At 41.9% G+C, this 21,247-nt stretch overlaps 1 protein-coding gene across 1 annotated transcript in view; it reads right to left on the bottom strand.

Moving 5' to 3' along the window:
* LOC124616368 (Down syndrome cell adhesion molecule-like protein Dscam2) overlaps positions 1-21,247 on the bottom strand; it is a 445,499-nt gene that overhangs the window by 365,937 nt on the left and 58,315 nt on the right. The window contains exons 3-4 of the mRNA XM_047144679.1: positions 20,325-20,493; positions 9,971-10,110 (exon numbers count right to left, since the gene is read on the bottom strand). Coding sequence (XP_047000635.1) covers positions 9,971-10,110; positions 20,325-20,493 — 309 coding nt within the window. The remainder of the gene's footprint in view (positions 1-9,970; positions 10,111-20,324; positions 20,494-21,247) is intronic.

The raw sequence follows: 21,247 nt of genomic DNA, 5'->3' as shown, positions 1-21,247 counted from the left end.
TGCATTATCCTGCTGAAATGTAGGGTTTCGCAGGGATCGAATGAAGGGTAGAGCCACGGGTCGTAACACGTCTGAAATGTAACGTCTACTGTTCAAAGTGCCGTCAGTGCGAACAAGAGGTGACCGAGACGTGTAACCAATGGCACCCCATACCATCACGCCGGGTGATACGCCAGTATGTCGATGACGAATACACGCTTCCAATGTGCGTTCACCGCGATGTCGCCAAACACGGATGCGACCATCAGGATGCTGTAAACAGAACCTGGATTCATCCGAAAAAATGACCTTTTGCCATTCGCGCACACAGGTTCGTCGTTGAGTACACCATCGCAGGCGATCCTGTGATGCAGCGTCAAGGGTAACCGCAGCCATGGTCTCCGAGCTGATAGTCCATGCTGCTGCAAACGTTGTCGAACTGTTATTGCAGATGGTTGTTGTCTTGCAAACGTCCCCATATGTTGTCTCAGGGATCGAGATGTGGCTGTACGACCTGCTACAGCCATGCTGATAAGATGCCTGTCATCCTTACTGCTAGTGATACGAGGCCGTTGGGATCCAGCACGGCGTTCCGTATTACCCTCCTGAACCCACCGATTCCATATTCTGCTAACAGTCATTGGATCTCGACCAACGCGAGCAGCAATGTCGCGAATGATAAACCGCAATGGCGATAGGCTACAATCCGACCTTTATCAAAGTCGAAAACGTGATGGTACGCATTTCTCCTCCTTAACGAGGCATCACAACGACGTTTCACCAGGCAACGCCGGTCAACTGCTGTTTGTGTATAAGAAATCAGTTGGAAACTTTCCTCATGTCAGCATGTTGTAGGTGTCGCCACCGGCGCCAGCCTTGTGTGAATGCTCTGAAAAGCTAATCATTTGCATATCACAGCATCTTCTTCCTTTCGCGTCTGTAGCACGTCATCTTCGTGGTGTCGCAATTTTAATGGCCAGCAGTGTACATCATGATGTGCTTTCATTATTGCCAATTCAATACGGTACTCTCAACATATATGCCTTCAGACAAGTTTCCTACTGTGCGCTGCTTTCATTGTATAAGTTGTATGGAAGTGATGATATTTAATTAGTTAACGTTGTTCTCTAAAATTTAACATAACTCGACCCGCAAACGAAGCACACTGCGGCACACAAGTCGTTTGGTCGCAGATAATTAATGCTAGTCGTATGGAGCCGGGTCGGGTCGCTACTAACATACGGGGTGTTACGGGTATAAGTGTAGATATTGTGATCATTGGTACTTTTATTACCGACTTCAGTGTGTTAATTATTTTTTCTCTGGGTCTAACAGTCTTCTCGTAAGCCGGCCAGTGTGGCCGAGCGGTTCTAGGCGCTTCAGTCTGGAACCGCGCGACTGCTACAGTCGCAGGTTCGAATCCTGCCTCGGGCATGGATGTGTGTGATGTCCTTAGGTTAGTTAGGTTTACGTAGTTCTAAGTTCTAAGGGACTGATGACCTCAGATGTTAAGTCCCATAGTGCTCACAGCCATTTGAACCATCTTCTCGTAAACACGTCAAAGAATTTACCACGTGTTGTTTTCGGCACCATCGTTACTGCACCATTACGTGGACTATGCCTGTCAGTATCGACTAACTGTTTTGCGTTCACGCGTCCGCACTTTGACACTTAGCTTGCTACGCAGGGGAAAACAAGCTTTAGTGGCATACGTCTCCTCATAGATATAATTATTAGTTTGCAAATGAAGTAGATACTAATTTAATGGTTTTCAGTACACTATCCTCAGTAACCAATAAAAATATGTGCATTTATACCCCTAACAGCCCGTATGTAAGAGGAAGCAATATATTGGCTGGCTTTTCTGGCAACGTAGAATCTCGGATTTCCAACATTAAACGCCACTGCTATGTACAAAACTTCTTGTGTAGCGTCTGCCACCGGAGTTGGATGATCTCCGTGATACTTTCGCACATACTGAACGAACTCATGATGGAACGCACCGCTTACTTTGGATATTTACTGTTTTGTCTGTTAATGCTATCTGATAAGTATTCCAGACTGAGGGGAAATACTGAAATATCGGTCGGATGAGTGTTTTGTAAGCTACCTCTTTCGTGGGTGGATAACTATTGCTGAGCATTCTTCCCGTGAATCTGTCTGGAATCTGCATTTCCTACTATTAGTTTCATGTACTCATTCTACTTTAAACTGCTCCCACGCATGCTACCAGCTACTTAGTGTACGTGATTGGTCAGCGTGACAGAATGTCAATCCTAAGGGCCCGGGTGTTGTGTTGTCATAATCATCATCATTTCATCCTCATCGACGCGCAAGTCGTCGAAGTGGCGTCAAATCGAAAGACCTGCACCCGGCGAATGGTATACCCGACGGGAGGCCCTAGTCACACGACATTTATTTAGTGTATGTGATTGTTTTCAGCTAATTGTTTCACAACTGCGTAGGGAAACAAATCAAATGATTCAAATGGCTCTGAGCACTATGGGACTTAACAGCTGTGGTCATCAGTCCCCTAGAGCTTAGAACTACTTAAACCTGACTAACCTAAGGACATCACACACATCCATGCCCGAGGCAGGATTCGAACCTGGGACCGTAGCAGTCGCGCGGTTCCGGACTGCGCGCCTAGAACCGCGAGACCACCGCGGCCGGCTGTAGGGAAACAACAACACGTCTTTACTCCTGTATATGCGCAATACGTTACATGTGTTTATTTTGAGGGTAAGCTGCCGATCCATGCACCAAGCGTCGAACCATCTGCAGGTCTCCCTTTATTTCGCTATGATCTTATAGCGTTACTACTTTACTGTGTACAACGGTATCATCCACGAACAGCGTCATGAAGCTGCCGACGTTATCAACTACGTCATTTATATATATTGTGAAAAATAATGATCCTATAACACTCATTTTGGGAACGCCTTAATTCCATTAAGAATTAAATGCTGTGTTCTATTTATCAGAAACTCTTCAATGCAGTCACAAAGCTAGTCAAACATTCCGCACGCTCGTGTTTTCTTCATTAGGCGACAATACTAAACTGCATCGTTTACCTTCCGGTAATCAAGGAATACGGCATCTACCTGGGCGCTGGTGTATACTGAATTCTGTGTCTCGCGGAGGAACTGAGCGAGCTGGATATCACAAGAACTTTTTCACGAAATGCTTGTTGATTTCTACAAAGAAGATTTTTCGTCTTCAGAAAAGACACAATAAGCGAGCATAAAATCTGCTCCCAGTTGTCTACAACAGACGTTAGCGACATTGGCTTGCAGAGATGTGCATCTGCACGACAACCGTTCTTCAAAACGAGAATGACACGCCAAATGTCCACATCATTTCGAATCCTTACTTCCTGCAGGAACAGCTGCTGGACGAGCATCCTTTCGCATACCCTATGTAGAATCGTATAGGTATCCCATCACGTCCAATCGCCTTTCCTCGACTGGCTTTAGTTACTTTTTCTATCCTGCATTCACTTATTTCTATACTTGTCATTTTGATGTTCTTACGACTTTTGATAGGAGGAATCGTAGTGTGGTCTTCCATTGTGGAACAGTTTCGGAAAAAAGAATTTAGCTTTTAGTCTTTCTCTTTGTCGCCATTCGAGTGGACAAGTTGCTTTGATCCGTTTATTGAATTAAAGATGAGACCAAATGTTCTTAGGATTGTGTGCCAGATTGGTATACGGAATTTTACTTTTTGGATTCGTTGAATGTTTCACGTATATCTCTCCTCACGCTGGTTTTGCCTGTGTTCCCTTTCTCTTCGTCCACAGGGTTTTGGCTACATTTAAGAATGTGGTGAAACTCTCTGCTTTCGGAGCAGCTTTCTACTGCGGCCTTTTATTCAGGCTGTTGAATCACTAAGTGTCTTCCCCATTCCAAAGAACTCTGTTTTTTACATATTTATCTTAGCCATATTGTACAATACACTTGAATTTTGTACATTTACAAAACATTTTTAGTCTCAGGGTCAAATATTTGTTGTTAGCTACTCATTTCTTGTCGAATTTATAAGCAGAAATATGTTCCCACTTTCCTTTACATTATTATTAATATCCGTAGTCAGTGATGCTCGAACGGTCTTATGATCACTAACCCCTTACTCTATAGTTAAAAATAGCCCCAAGTTTTTCAACTCAATGAACATGAAGTCTAACAAGCTACATGAAATAGCAGTTTTTCTGGAATAAACGATTTCGAATAATATAAAACGAATCCGTTCACTACTACCCCGCCCTGTAACATGAGTCTTCCGATTTGTAACGGGTAAAATGAATTCTCGCCTTAATACTATAATATGACAGGCGAAATTACGTGTGGTCTTCAACAAATTCTCTCTAAAATGTTCCGTCACAGCGACTCCAGAGGCAAGGGGTCTATAAAAAAGCAGCCGGTTACCGTATTTGATCCAGCTTTAACACTTATCTCCATCCAAGATGTTTCGCATTCTAAATCTGTTTTAATCTTACTAGACATTACCGTATAATTTGCGGTTATAAACACGCCTCCACCACTTGGTTCCAGCTGATTTTTACAGTATAGATAATATGAGATTTTTAAATTTTCATTTCATTTCACATCTGGCTGCAACCAGTTTCCTGTTGCTAGTAGCCCTGCTATGCGCGCATTATTACCATTATAATGAGAGTAGCTCTGTGATCCTTCCATGGATGTTCCTGCAGTTAACTAAAGCTGTATTAACATTTAATTTCTCCCAGTTTCCATGACGAAAGATACTCTTTGTAATTAGTGTGGCTAATTTTCCTGCTTTTCGAAACCAGTATGTAATTTAACGTGCTTGTAGAGAGGTTTCTCTATCCCGAAAAACCGATATGTACTCGCCATTCGTGCTCTGGAGAATCTGTTTTATCTGACCGTCTCACGAAGTGACAAGTTATAATGCGCTTATTTCACACATATATACCCTCCACCCCGCCCATACGACACGTAACACGCTCCCTCTCTCACATCACGAAGACAAGATTTTCCTGCTATTATTGATAAAAGCGAAAGTTGTTTGTGAATGACAGAAACATGTTTTATATGAGATCGACGAAGTATTTAAGCAATGTTTGATATATTTTTGTTTTTCAGTTATTTTATTTTATCTTTTTCTTTAGGAAATTGCTTCTTCTAGCATTGTATGATAAATGTGTGTGGTTTTATTTATTTTTACTACATAATTCTTCTGTTCCACGTTACAAATCACCAATTTTCCAATAAAAACTTGAATCAGACAAAAATTTCAATTTTGCTATAATACTGAAGAATATAATAATTCCAATCCCAAAGAAAGCAGGTGTTGTCAGATGTGAAAATTACCGAACTATCAGTTTAATAAGCCACGGCTGCAAAATACTAACAAGAATTCTTTACAGACGAATGGAAAAACTGGTAGAAGCCGACCTCGGGGTAGATCAGTTTGGATTCCGTAGAAATGTTGGAACATGTGAGGCAATACTGATCCTACAACTTATCTTAGAAGCTAGATTAAGGAAAGGCAAACCTACGTCTCTAGCATTTGTAGACTTAGAGAAAGCTTTTGACAACATTGACTGTAATACTCTCTTTCAAATTATGAATGTGGCAGGGGTAAAATACTGGGAGCGAAAGGCTATTTACAATTTGTACAGAAACCAGATGGCAGTTATAAGAGTCGAGGGACATGAAAGGGAAGCAGTGGTTGGGGAGGGAGTGAGACAGGGTTGTAGCCTATCCACGATGTTATTCAATCTGTATATTGAGCAAGCATTAAAGGAAACAAAAGAAAAATTCGGAGTGGGAATTAAAATCCACGGATAGGAAATAAAAACTTTGAGGTTCACCGATGACATTGTAATTATGCCTGAGACAGCAAAGGACTTGGAAGAGCAGTTGAACGGAATGGGCAGAGTCTTGAAAGGAGGATATAAGATGAACATCAACAAAAGCAAAATGAGGATAATGGTATGTAGTCGAATTAAATAGGGTGATGCTGAGGGAATTAGATTAGGAAATGAGACGCTTAAAGTAGTAAAAGAGTTTTGCTATTTGGGGAGCAAAATAACTGATGATGGTCGAAGTAGAGAGGATATAAAATGTAGACTGGCAAAGGCAAGGAAAGCGTTTCTGAAGAAAAGAAATTTGTTAACATCGAGTATAACATGGACAATAAGTAGTTTGGACAAGAAGAGAACAGAAGCTTTCGAAATGTGGTGCTACAGAAGAATGTTGAAGATTAGTTGGGTAGATCACGTAACTAATGAGGAGGTATTGAATAGGATTGGGGAGAAGAGAAGTTTGTGGCACAACTTGACTAGAAGAAGGGATCGGTTGGTAGGACATGTCCTGAGGCATCAAGGGATCACAAATTTAGCATTGGAGGGCAGCGTGGAGGGTAAAAATCGTAGACGGAGACCAAGAGATGAATACACTAAGCAGATTCAGAAGGATGTAGGTTGCAGTAGGTACTGGGAGATGAAGGAGCTTGCACAGGATAGAGTAGCATGGAGAGCTGCATCAAACCGGTCTCTGGACTGAAGACCACACACACACTGTGTATTTGTAAGTAACAGACAGGAGACTAGCTAGTAGAATAAAAATGTTCCATCGGTTACACAGCCCTTTTTTTATCCTGACTCAGTTTCTAGATGGTTCAGCGCTCTCAGTTTGTGGAGTAATTTAGTAAGAAACTGATCGCATACATAAAGAAAGCCCTTGTGAGAAGGTGACCCAACAAACCTAACGAACAGATAATGCGGATACGACTATAAACAACCAAAGCTACTTGGGAGACTACCACAGTGTACGCTTACTTATGATAGTTTACGGTAGCCTACGGTAGTTTTACAACTCTAATATTTACCAAATTTTTAATACGCGCTTGTAAAACGTACGACACATTTTATCATATACAGCGTTGGCAGCTTTTCATATTGTAGCATCTCAGGTTGTTCCGAGCGAACGTTTGTTTTAAGATAGCTTGCTGCATGTAACTTTGGGGCTGACATCTAGCGGCCTAACCAAGAGACTCAGGAGCATCTGTCTCTGCCTGCCGTGGGAAACCTATTCAAGGTCTCTTACTGGACGCTTACATTCACCACATATAAGAACGTAAATAAATGATATTAAATATTATGCAACCCTTTTAAAATCGGAACACTCCCTTTTGTTGTACAGGAGAAGATTGTAAAAAATTTAAACATTGTAACTATCATAGTTTCGAAGATAAAAAAAATACTAAAAAGTAAAAAGCTGACACTTAGGGAACTAAATTCAGTTAGGAAATATGATAGTTTATCTTTTAGTTTAATTGGAAAACATAAACCGAACTCTCAGTGTGCAGAAATAATTAATTGACATTTTCATATTGTTGTTGTTGTGGTCTTCAGTCCTGAGACTGGTTTGATGCAGCTCTCCATGCTACTCTATCCTGTGCAAGCTCCTTCATCTCCCAGTACCTACTGCAACCTACATCCTTCTGAATCTGCTTAGTGTATTCATCTCTTGGTCTCCGTCTACGATTTTTACCCTCCACGCTGCCCTCCAATGCTAAATTTGTGATCCCTTGATGCCTCAGGACATGTCCTACCAACCGATCCCTTCTTCTAATCAAGTTGTGCCACAAACTTCTCTTCTCCCCAATCCTATTCAATACCTCCTCATTAGTTACGTGATCTACCCACCTAATCTTCAACATTCTTCTGTAGCACCACATTTCGAAAGCTTCTGTTCTCTTCTTGTCCAAACTACTTATTGTCCATGTTTCACTTCCATACATGGCTACACTCCATACAAATACTTTCAGAAACGACTTCCTGACACTTAAATCTATACTCGATGTTAACAAATTTCTCTCCTTCAGAAACGTTTTCCTTGCCATCGCCAGTCTACATTTTATATCCTCTCTACTTCGACCATCATCAGTTATTTTGCTCCCCCCAATAGCAAAACTCCTTTACTGCTTTAAGTGTCTCATTTCCTAATCTCATTCCCTCAGCATCACCCGACTTAATTCGACTACATTCCATTATCCTCGTTTTGCTTTTGTTGATGTTCATCTTATATCCTCCTTTCAAGACACTGTCCATTCCGTTCAACTGCTCTTCCAAGTCCTTTGCTGTCTCTGACAGAATTACAATGTCATCGGCGAACTTCAAAGTTTTTATTTCTTCTCCCTGGATTTTAATACCTACTCCAAATCTTTCTTTTGTTTCCTTTACTGCTTGCTCAATATATTCATGTTAAAACTTTAATTATTTTTCGTTTCTGTAATATAAAAATCAGACAAAGTTACTATTTGTGTCTAATACGGATGTGGGAGTAAATTTGAGTAAATGAGTGTGTCTGTGGGACATTAATTTCAATGTTGCATTACATACCGTCTTAAGTAACCTGCAGGAGTTTCACAAGCCTGCCGTGGGAAAATAATCCTAGGGGATTTACTCACTTTGCTGATGACGAATGTCTAGGTGCGATTGCTATTGCTACAGAGCAACCAGAAAGTCAGCTGGAATAAAATCTGTATGTAAAGAATATTTCTAGAATTGTCTTTTTGTTTTCGTTTATTAAACAATACTTTAATATTTGCATGTCATACTGATGCAAATGCGTCTGTGTATAAGGATTGGTGAAGACCAGTTTTGGCGCGAGTATGATCATGAGCGAGCATTCTGACTGGCAGCGAGTATGGTCAGCCAATCAGAACTGAGACGGTTCCCGCTCGTTACCTGATAGTTATACTGGGAGTGAGGGTGGAAGAAGGAAGTCGCTCGCTAGCTTTGAACGTGGACGGTCATGTTACTAGTGCAAGTCAGAATAATGTGTAAGATGAAGAATTTCTTATGGTTTGAGATATTGGTGAGCTAAGTCGACAGCAGTTGCTGTTGAGAACTGATTGGCAAAATTTCAGAGATTTTGACTAAATCTGTTGGACAGATATTCGCGTGTCAAATATTGGCCTTCATAGTGTCCAAAAATGGTTCAAATGGTTCTGAGCACTATGCGACTCAACTTCTGAGGTCATCAGTCGCCTATAACTTAGAACCAATTAAACCTAACTAACCTAAGGACATCACACACATCCATGCCCGAGGCAGGATTCGAACCTGCGACCGTAGCGGTAGCTCGGTTCCAGACTGTAGCGCCTAGAACCGCACGGCTACTCCGGCCGGCATAGTATCCACATGGCATGTTTGAGTATTCACCCACTGAGCATTTTTGGCGAGCAGTTTCTTTTTTAGAAATCCACAAGAAGGACCAAACGTAATAACTCAAATTTGTGGTGAAATTCCCGGCGGAGGTTCGAGTCCTCCCTCGGGCATGGGCGTGTGTGTTTGTCCTTAGGATAATTTAGGTTAAGTACTGTGTAAGCTTAGGGACTGATGACCTTAGCAGTTAAGTCCCATAAGATTTCACACACATTTTTGGTGAAATTAATTACTGTGAAAACGTTGTTTAGTTCAGGTCGGGTTTGGACAGATTTCTGGCTGCTGTGCGTGTGAAATGTGTGTATGAGTTGTGAACTGGAAGAAAATAGCCAACAGTTAAAATGTAGACTGAATAGTACATTTTTTTTATATCAAGGACAAAATAAACATTTTTGTATGGAAATTTATCACATTACTTTCCAGAAGCCAATCCATTTTCTTACTGTCCCATAAAATTGAATGACAGTTTTTCTACAGAACTTTCTTTCATAAATAGAGTTGTGCCGCCTCAGTAATTGTAGATATTATATGGTGTTTTTTATCAACGCTGCTTTTACATCATCTTGTAAGTATCTACGTTGTCGATTGAAGGGACATAGAGCAGACGCCGTTCTGAGGTAGGTGAATTTTAATTTGCAGCCTGCACAGTGACAATGACGTGACGAGAATAAAAACAAAAAACAAACCCCGCCCCGCCGCAATATGGCAGTAGGAAGAGAGGTAATACGTTGAAACTACAGCGTAAGTGAAGTGAGAAACAGAAGTTCTGCTCCATACCAGTGACGATGATCTGCCCCGGCATGCTGATGCGCCGCTCCCCCGTGAGCTGGTGCACCGTCTGGCAGTAGAAGCGGGAGTACGTGTCCTCTGGCGCCGTGTCGCGCACGTGCAGCGTGCCGCCCGTCGTCGGAGTGTACCTGCAAGGGCAGGCGGTGTATTACTCCCAATGTAACTGCACAAGCAGCTTCCATAACGATCACTGATCTAGAAAACAACCTAAAACAACATTTTAAAAAGGGATTACGAAATAGTCACGACTGCAAAAACATTCATTTCGAAGTTAACCGGGTTCGATCAGTGTTTGGCCATACTCAAACCCTCATACCATGATGGTGGGCGGTGACAGTGAATGGAGCGGGTGTTGTGACTCCACGAACGTCAACTACTTTGTGGAGTCACAACGCCCGCTCAATTCACCGCTACCGCCTACCATTATGGTGTGAGTGTCTGAAGATGGTCAAACACTGACCGATACCGGTTGCCATCGAAATAAATGTTTTTGCGGTCTAGGCTCTTTTTTCAAATGGTTCAAATGGCTCTGAGCACTATGGGACTTAACTTCTGAGGTTATAAGTCCCCTAGAACTTAGAACTACTTAAACCTAAGGACATCACACACATCCGTGCCGAAGGCATGATTCGAACCTGCGACCGTAGCGGTCGCGTGATTCCAGACTGAAGCACCTAGAAGCGCTCGGCCACCCCAGCCGGCAGGCTCTTTTTCACACTACTGGCCATTAAAATTGCTACACCACGAAGTTGACGTGCTACAGACGTGAAATTTAACCGACAGGAAGATGATGCTGTGATATGCAAATGATTAGCTTTTCAAAGCATTCACGCAAGGGTGTCGCCACCGGCGCCAACCTGCTGACATGAGAAAGTTTCCAACCGATTTCTCATACACAAACAGCAGTTGACCTGCGTTGCCTGGTGAAACGTTGTTGTGATGCCTCGTTAAGGAGGAGAAATGCGTACCATCACGTTTCCGACTTTGATAAAGGTAGGATTGTAGCCTACCGTGATTGCGGTTTATCGTATCGTGCCATTGCTGCTCGCGTTGGTCGAGATCCAATGACTGTTAGCAGAAAACGGAATCAGTGGGTTCAGTAGGGTAATACGGAATGCCGTGCTGTATCTCAACGGCCTCGTATCACTAGCAGCCGAGATGACACGCATCTTATCAGCATGGCTGTAACGTATCGTGCAGCCACGTCTCGATCACTGAGTCAACATATGGGGACGTTTGCAAGGCAACAACCATCTGCACGAACAGTTCGACACCGTTTGTAGCAGCATGGACTATCAGCTCGGAGAGCATGGCTGCGGTTTCCCTTGACGCTGCATCACAGACAGGAGCGCCTGCGATGGTGTACTCAACGATGAACCTGGGTGCACGAATGGGAAAACGTCAATTTTTTGGATGAGTCCAGGTTATGTTTACAGCATCATGATGGTAACATCCGTGTTTCGCGACATCGCGGTGAACGTACGTTGGGAGCGTGTATTCGTCATCGACATACCGGCGTATCACCCGGCGTGATGGTATGGGGTGCCATTGGTTACACGTCTCGGTCATCTGTTGTTCGCATTGACGGCACTTTGAACAGTGGACGTTACATTTCAGATGTTTTATGACCCGTGGCTCTACCCTTCATTCGATCCCTGCGAAACCCTACATTTCAGCAGGATAAAGCACGACCGTATGTTGCACGTCTTGTACGGGCCTTTCTGGATACAGAAAATGTTCGACTGCTGCCCTGGCCAGCACATTCTCCAGATCTCTCACCAATTCAAAACGTCTGGTCAATGGTGGCCGAGCAACTGGCTTGTCACAATACGCCTGTTAATACTCTTGATGAACTGTGTTATCGTGTTGAAGCTGCATGGGCAGCTGTACGTGTACACGCCATCCATGCTCTGTTTGACCCAATGCCCAGGCGTATCAAGGCCATTATTACGGCCAGAGGTGGTTGTTCTGGGTACTGATTTCTCAGGATCTATGCACCCAAATTGCGTGAAAATGTAATCACATTGTCAGTTCTAGTATAATATATTTGTCCAATGAATACCCGTTTATCATCTGCATTTCTTCATGGTGTAGCAATTTTAATGGCCAGTAGTGTAATACATTTTGAAAGCACTTCTAGCTAGACCGCTGTTTCTCCACGAGAAATGTTCTCAAAAATCAAAGACTATACAATACTTGAATGCAGTACACTTATTAAAGAAATTCTGTATTTGGAGTCTCTACCTGGAAAGTTTCCACCGAACAATACGGACTGTCTTTTTATCCTATGGAGATGGCTTGGATAACATGCATGTCCTAGCCCCAACCTAATGATGGATGTTCTGTGCCGTATGTTCAGATTTAACTTAAGCATCCATGGTTTTCTTGGGGTGACAGGTTGATCTTGGGCATAAAATATTCTTCTATCCGTCTGTGTAGTGGTTCAGCAGGAAGACAACGTTTATTGACTAAACGACTGAGGTCAGTATAAACTGCTATTGGTACAGTAGTGTTATTAGCACCAAAACAAAATGCAAGCAAGCCAAATGTGGTAATAAAATATAAAACGCTATCTCAAATTTTTATAGCTAGAGCCACATTAGTCTCATAATTTTTTGAAACAGAAGATAGAAATTACGCTTAGCTGCTTTGCCAAGGCTTTCCCTCGTCCTACTAAACAGGAAATGAATCAACTAAAGTCTGTTGCGGTGGAAAGACCACGCTACGGACGCTAGAAAACTGTGGGTACTCTCGCTGGAGCGGTTTCCAAGGTTTTATCAGTTGCAGCTTGAAGTCCGTTGCCTTTAGCGAAACATTCGACATGTATCCTTAATAGGGATGATTTGCGTTTCATAACTACAGTATCTGTCAACTAATTGCCCTCCATAACCAATTCTACTAATACGCTGCAGGATACCACACTTTCTCTTGCTTTAACGAAGAGGGAGTGTTGTTTACTTTGTTCTATATTATCTGGAACATGTGGACCGATTTACCACCGACAGGAAGCCACAGAGAAAATGAACTTCAGCCCCCAATCACTTTTCTTCAGCTTCACTATTTTGAGCGATAAAAGTAATGCTGAAGACAGTGCTAGTGAAAACAGTGAAACAAAGAACCCTGAAGAAAGGACAGGGGAGAACAACAAAATAGCGAAGGGAATATTCTGCCACAGTTACGTGACTTGACAACTTTAAATTCACAATGGTTATGTAAACGAGTTTCAAAATTTAATGTGGGTTCCTGAATTTCCTGCACTCCATTAGGGCTAAGGAAAACTTGAGTCTCATTAAGAACGGTGGCAGCGGTATCTACAACATAGTTAGACATTTACATGCGCCAGCCTCAGATCCTTCGATTGCTGCTATGGTTGAATTTCATATCGTCTTACAGAACGAGGTTTGGCAATGGTTACGGTACTGAGGGAGGCAGTTCGAATTCCCGTCCGGCCACTATCCAGGTATATGTTTTATGTGATTTCCCTAAAACCCTTAAGGCAAATGTTAGGGCGCTTCCTTTCAATAACATAAGACCTATTTCATTGTGCAATCCGGGCTTAAGTTCAATCTGTAGTGCCGTCGTTGTCTACGGGACGTTAATTCTTAATTTTCCCCCTTCCTTTAGAATCACTGTTGCGTCCATTGTAGTAAGGTTCAACAATCACATAGGTAAAAGAGACAAGTGAAGTGTTCATCTCTCGATCAGTGCGGCACTTTGCTGTGTTACGTTGTTGTCTGAGACAGGGTGCTCCGTGCAGATGAGAAGTGGACCGGTAACGCTGTCATTTCATAGTCAGAATTATTCTTCTTCCCCAATAGGGAATACAGACATATAACGGATGTAGTTTATTTACTGAAGTCTTGTATAACGATCACCTAAATGTTGTTGTTGTTGTTGTGGTCTTCAGTCCTGAGACTGGTTTGATGCAGCTCTCCATGCTACTCTATCCTGCGCAAGCTTCTTCATCTCGCAGTACCTACTGCAACCTACATCCTTCTGAATCTGCTTAGTGTATTCATCTCTTGGTCTCCCTCTACGATTTTTACCCTCCACGCTGCCCTCCAATGCTAAATTTGTGATCCCTTGATGCCTCAAAACATGTCCTACCAACCGATCCCTTCTTCTAGTCAAGTTGTGCCACAAACTTCTCTTCTCCCCAATCCTATTCAATACCTCCTCATTAGTTACGTGATCTACCCACCTTATCTTCAGCATTCTTCTGTAGCACCACATTTCGAAAGCTTCTATTCTCTTCTTGTCCAAACTAGTTATCGTCCATGTTTCACTTCCATACATGGCTACACTCCATACAAATATTTTCAGAAACGACTTCCTGACACTTAAATCTATACTCAATGTTAACAAATTTCTCTTCTTCAGAAACGATTTCCTTGCCATTGCCAGTCTACATTTTATATCCTCTCTACTTCGACCATCATCAGTTATTTTACTCCCTAAATAGCAAAATTCATTTACTACTTTAAGTGTCTCTTTTCCTAATCTAATTCCCTCAGCATCACCCTATTTAATTTGACTACATTCCATTATCCTCATTTTGCTTTTGTTGATGTTCATCTTATATCCTCCTTTCAAGACACTGTCCATTCCATTCAATTGTTCTTCCAAGTCCTTTGCTGTCTCTGACAGAATTACAATGTCATCGGCGAACCTCAAAGTTTTTACTTCTTCTCCATGAATTTTAATACCTACTCCGAATTTTTCTTTTGTTTCCTTTACTGCTTGCTCAATATACAGATTGAATAACATCGGGGACAGGCTACAACCCTGTCTCACTCCTTTCCCAACCACTGCTTCCCTTTCATGCCCCTCGACTCTTATAACTGCCATCTGGTTTCTGTACAAATTGTAAATAGCCTTTCGCTCCCTGTATTTTACCCCTGCCACCTTCCGAATTTGAAAGAGAGTATTCCAGTTAACATTGTCAAAAGCTTTCTCTAAGTCTACAAATGCTAGAAACGTAGGTTTGCCTTTTCTTAATCTTTCTTCTAAGATAAGTCGTAAGGTTAGTATTGCCTCACGTGTTCAAACATTTCTACGGAATCCAAAGTGATCTTCCCCGAGGTCCGCTTCTACCAGTTTTTCCATTCGTCTGTAAAGAATTCGTGTTAGTATTTTGCAGCTGTGACTTATTAAACTGATAGTTTGGTAATTTTCACATCTGTCAACACCTGCTTTCTTTGGGATTGTAATTATTATATTCTTCTTGAAGTCTGAGGGTATTTCGCCTGTCTCATACATCTTGCTCACCAGATGGTAGAGTTTTGCCATGACTGGCTCTCCCAAGGCCATCAGTAGTTCTAATGGAATGTTGTCTATTCCCGGGGCCTTGTTTCGACTCAGGTCTTTCAGTGCTCTGTCAAATTCTTCACGCAGTATCTTATCTCCCATTTCGTCTTCATCTACATCCTCTTCCATTTCCATAATATTGTCCTCAAGTACATCGCCCTTGTATAAACTCTCTACATACTCCTTCCACCTTTCTGCTTTCCCTTCTTTGCTTAGAACTGGGTTGCCATCTGAGCTCTTGATATTCATACAAGTGGTTCTCTTCTCTCCAAAGGTCTCTTTAATTTTCCTGTAGGCAGTATCTATCTTACCCCTAGTGAGACAAGCCTCTACATCCTTACATTTGTCCTCTAGCCATCCCTGCTTAGCCATTTTGCACTTCCTGTCGATCTCATTTTTGAGACGTTTGTATTCCTTTTTGCCTGCTTCATTTACTGCATTTTTATATTTTCTCCTTTCATCAATTAAATTCAATATTTCTTCTGTTACCCAAGGATTTCTATTAGCCCTCGTCTTTTTACCTACTTGATCGTCTGCTGCCTTCACTACTTCATCCCTCAGAGCTACCCATTCTTCTTCTACTGTATTTCTTTCCCCCATTCCTGTCAATTGTTCCCTTATGCTCTCCCTCAAACTCTCTACAGCCTCTGGTTCTTTCAGTTTATCCAGGTCCCATCTCCTTAAATTCCCACCTTTTTGCAGTTTCTTCAGTTTCAATCTACAGGTCATAACCAATAGATTGTGGTCAGAATCCACATCTGCCCCTGGAAATGTCTTACAATTTAAAACCTGGTTCCTAAATCTCTGTCTTACCATTATATAATCTATCTGATACCTTTTAGTATCCCCAGGATTCTTCCAGGTATACAACCTTCTTTTATGATTCTTGAACCAAGTGTTAGCTATGATTAAGTTATGCTCTGTGCAAAATTCTACAAGGCGGCTTCCTCTTTCGTTACTTCCCCCCAATCCATATTCACCTACTATGTTTCCTTCTCTCCCTTTTCCTACTGACGAATTCCAGTCACCCATGACTATTAAATTTTCGTCTCCCTTCACTACCTGAATAATTTCTTTTATCTCGTCATACATTTCATCAATTTCTTCATCATCTGCAGAGCTAGTTTGCATATAAACTTGTACTACTGTAGTAGGCATGGGCTTTGTGTCTATCTTGGCCACAATAATGCGTTCACTATGCTGTTTGTAGTAGCTTACCCGCGCTCCTATTTTTTTATTCATTATTAAACCTACTCCTGCATTACCCCTATTTGATTTTGTATTTATAATCCTGTAATCACCAGACCAAAAGTCTTGTTCCTCCTGCCACCGAACTTCACTAATTCCCACTATATCTAACTTTAACCTATCCATTTCCCTTTTTAAATTTTCTAACCTACCTGCCCGAATAAGGGATCTGACATTCCACGCTCCGATCCGTAGAACGCCAGTTTTCTTTCTCCTGATAACGACGTCCTCTTGAGTAGTCCCCGCCCGGAGATCCGAATGGGGGACTATTTTACCTCCGGAATATTTTACCCAAGAGGGCGCCATCATCATTTAATCATACAGTAAAGCTGCATGTCCTCGGGAAAAATTACGGCTGTAGTTTCCCCTTGCTTTCAGCCGTTCGCAGTACCAGCACAGCAAAGCCGTTTTGGTTAATGTTACAAGGCCAGATCAGTCAATCATCCAGACTGTTGCCCCTGCAACTACTGAAAAGGCTGCTGCCCCTCTTCAGGAACCACACGTTTGTCTGGCCTCTCAACAGATACCCCTCCGTTGTGGTTGAACCTACGGTACGGCCATCTGTATCGCTGAGGCACGCAAGCCTCCCCACCAACGGCAAGGTCCATGGTTCATGGGGGTGGCACCTAAATGTAGCAGTTCTGAAATGAACTGGTTTACTGTTGTTTTTCTCGTCTTGTTCTGTATTCAGAACAATTTATTCTATTGGCGTAATCTGATTAATTACAGTGCTCCCACATGTTTACTTTCTCTCATGCTTCGTAATTTTATTTTATTTATCTGGTTGTGAACAACTGATAACATCAATTTAACTTCTCATATCTAAATAACTGTATTTGGGAATTATAAGTTTTATTTGTACTTCTGCCTCATTGTAGTTTTAGAATATCACATTTTAATGAATATCCATTCTAGTAATTGTAAGAAATTTTTAATAGTTTATATGTGTCGGCTGGATCTTGTAACGTGAATGCTTGCAGTGTTTAATGAACAGATCAACATGTCGAAACACGATTGTCGACGAGTTATACTTCGCAAAAACATTATGCTGGATAGTCAACATAGAATAATCAACATCTCGATACAGTGTGTGTAGAGTACCTGTTTCATAAAAATGCCTATGAGCTGCAGCGAATGCTCGCATTTCCGGTAAAAGTCGAATGTGAATGTTTCCCGAGTGTATCGACAGAGCCGGCCAGTGTGGGCGAGCGGTTCTAGGCGCTACAGTCTGGAACCGAGCGACCGCTACGGTCGCAGGTTCGAATCCTGCCTCGGGCATGGATGTGTGTGATGTCCTTAGGTTAGTTAGGTTTAAGTAGTTATAAGTTCTAGAGGACTGATGACCTTAGAAGTTAAGTCCCATAGTGCTCAGAGCCATTTGAACCATGTGTATCGACAGATCGCAACTGAGGCATTAAATATAGTTTCACCAGAGAATAGGTACCAGTTTACACAAACTGCCTGGTTGTAGTGTGGGGTGACTAGCATTCAGGGAACCATCTCTTCGCTTTAACGGCTAAATACTGATTTCTGCAAGAGTGGTGAGGATAAGCGCTCACACAGACTAGGAACGCTGCCTTAGGGGAACACAGGGATCGTCTCGTAACGAAATCGTTTAAATATATTTTTCAACCTCGAATTACACAAATAATGTCATTTCTTAGCAAGTTATCATCAAAATATCTGTTCATAAATAAATAAAAAGGAGTAAAGTAAAATACTAAGAAATTAAGTTACAAAATCAAACTAGCTATCGCATGCAGTTGGATAGATTACGTAGGAACACGACAAAATACAACTGAACGGGCCAGGAGTGTCCTGACAGTATTTTGGATTACTGGATACTGAAAACTAGGCAAATGCAAGAGCAGGAAATACAAATGGGGAATAGTACTTTAGATTACCAGCGCCTCACCTCGCTGGTTCATTTGTACAGCTGAAGAGGTTCTGAGGTGCACTCACAGTACTGTATGAAAGTACTGTTTACATTTTGTTGCAGCCTACCATGTTCTGAATTTGTGTCTGTAAGAGGGATGGAAATAATTTAACTATGCAAAGTGCCCTCAGTAATTTAATTAAAACAGTCCGTCTATTGCTCTTATATTTTTGTGAAGTGTTAGTAATTTTATTAGATAACTTAAGTGAAACAGTAATATCACAGAACAAAACACAGTCAATATGAAGTTAAGAGGTTTACAAAGGTAAGCATAATCATTTTATGGTGTTGCAGTTCTTCTTGTTATGTCCGTGCTTGCTACGAAAATAGGATGAGGAATTGCGCCTTATGCAAGACACCTTTTTTACTGTTTTCTTTCACCCAGAAATGTTTCAGCACTTTTTGTGCTATCTTCAGTGCGTTATTTTTCTATTTTCCAACTTACAAGATGCTAATGGACAGTTATTTTGGTAGCTATTATGCTACACAATCTACAACTTCTCATGGTTTTGATACTGTGGTGCTCTCTCTTATGTTGTTGACGAAGTGAATAGGCTGATTTCGCGACCTATGGTCACTTTACAACAACATATGAGATAGCACTACAATATCAAAACCATGAGGAGTTGTAGATTGTGTAGCAGAATAGCTACAAAAATAAGTCTCCAATAGCATTGTGTAATCATAGCGTGTAGGCTTTCACGGCCGGCGTCTTCAGTAATTAAAACTTCCGACTCACCTCAGATGATGTTGCCCGCAGCTGGCAACGAAACGTCAGGGAGAAGTATTTCTACTATTGGACCATGGCGTCTTAGCCCGGAAGTTTTAATTACTGAGCATTATGTAAGTTAGAAAATAAAAAATAACCCTCTGAAGATAGCATAAAAAGTGCTGAAACATGTCTAGGTGAAAGAAAACAGAAAAAAGGTGTCTTGCATAATGCAGAATTCCTCGTCCTAAAAAGCTAAGCATATTTTTGGTTTTAATCAAAGTTGTTGCATTCAAGCCCTGAGTGGAGAAATAGGGCCAAAACTTTACAGCTATTCTGTGGTTAATCAATTAAATTTGAAACCATTTTGATAATTGAACATTGTACCACCTCGGGATTCGAATCCAACCTCTTACTTATCGCGAGCAGTCGCCTTAACCAATCAGGCCAATCCAGTACGCTTCGAGAACCGACCCAAACATAAAGTAACAGGTATGTTTGCTTCCTATTACTTCCAACATATTCCCTGTGAGAACCACTCGTTGTAGTGTTCGGAGGGAAACATAAGTAACACTGAAGTTTTGAGCCAGTCCTGGAGGTTCCGTTGCATGGCGTCTGTTCGCAGTTAGCAAGATACCTGGGTTCGTTTGCCGGCCGGCGTAATTTTTCAGCTATATCGACAGATGAATAATATCGGCGTAACTCCGATAGTTAACTGATTTATTTGCTTTTAACGTACACTAAATGTTTTCGGTTGATATATACTCCAACATATTCGCTATTTTTAACAGCATTTTTTGAATGACACTTGGAGGAGCTCTGTAGTTCTGAATGGGGTTTCAGCGAAAATGGAGTCATCCTTCAGCGAGAAACCTTCTAGCAGAGACAAAGGGTCATTTGAATCATTTGATTGTTCCTAAGCACATTTAACATAAACATTAGAGAGTTTTAACAAAAAGTGAATGATAAATTGTTGATACCATGTACGCAAGGCCGTAAGGTTTCCCATGAAACCCAGAGTGGCTCCTGTCTCACTCGACCAGAATTGTAAACTCTGTTGAAAATAGACCATCAGGAGCGACTGTGTTACAGAAGGTGGACGCCCTGATACCGACTGGAGAACAGCTGCAGCTGAACCTTACCTGCCGCCGGGGTGAAGTGCCGATCTGCCGAGCAGGGGTTCGTCCTTGAGCCAGCTGGTGACGGTGAGCAGGCCGCGGACCTGCGCCGGGATGTTGCACGTCAGCACCGCCACGTTGCCGCGGATGCAGAACACGTTGTGCACCTGCAGCTGGTACCCCTGCGACACGTCTGGAAAAGCGACGTAAACAGATTCGTTAAGCTACGGTGTCGTTGGGAAAATGAAGGTAGGATAGAAATACGATAACTAACACAATCCTATAATGCACTGTAACATTTATTATACAGCCAGAAAACTTTGATTATTAAATAAGCAAAGTCGTGATGTCCAGAAATCTGTTGTCCTTAGAACAGGGTATTTGCTCAACAATGCGTCAGAGAAAAGCAGCTGTTTGTTCAAACTTCCTGATGAAATAAACCGTTGGGTCTGAGGCATGGAATTGCTTTTTGATTTTGGATATGTAAAACGAGACTCATGTGACCATAGTAGCAAGCGTGGTATCCCTCTACCACACAGAAGACTCTCGATGTGCCATAATAAATTGAAATAACTGTGGGTTGTGAGGGAGAACTTCAGACTCCTCTCCTCCCTACGTACAAGTGAAAAAAATTCATGTGCGAAGTCCGCTCGAGTTTTCTGCCTGAAAGACGCTAGACCAGGACGTAGAGAGAGAGAGAACGTGGTGTAGGAAAGAGTGGAATCAATGAAAAATGGAAAACAGTACAAGACAAAGCTGTTTTCACCAAGTGGATAGAGCGCTAGCATAGTGCTGAAGGGGCACTATCTTTCTGGAAATTCCCTGATGAGTACCCAAGGTTGTCAGTGTCTCCATATGACACGTTATATGAACGACAAAAATCGAGAAAACGTTAATATTAAACTGGGATCTACTAACAGACTGCCGAGAGAGTTTATACAAGGGCC

The sequence above is a fragment of the Schistocerca americana genome, chromosome 5, assembly GCF_021461395.2.
Source record: "Schistocerca americana isolate TAMUIC-IGC-003095 chromosome 5, iqSchAmer2.1, whole genome shotgun sequence".
Lineage (NCBI taxonomy): Eukaryota > Metazoa > Arthropoda > Insecta > Orthoptera > Acrididae > Schistocerca > Schistocerca americana.
This window is presented reverse-complemented; position numbering and strand designations above follow the sequence as displayed.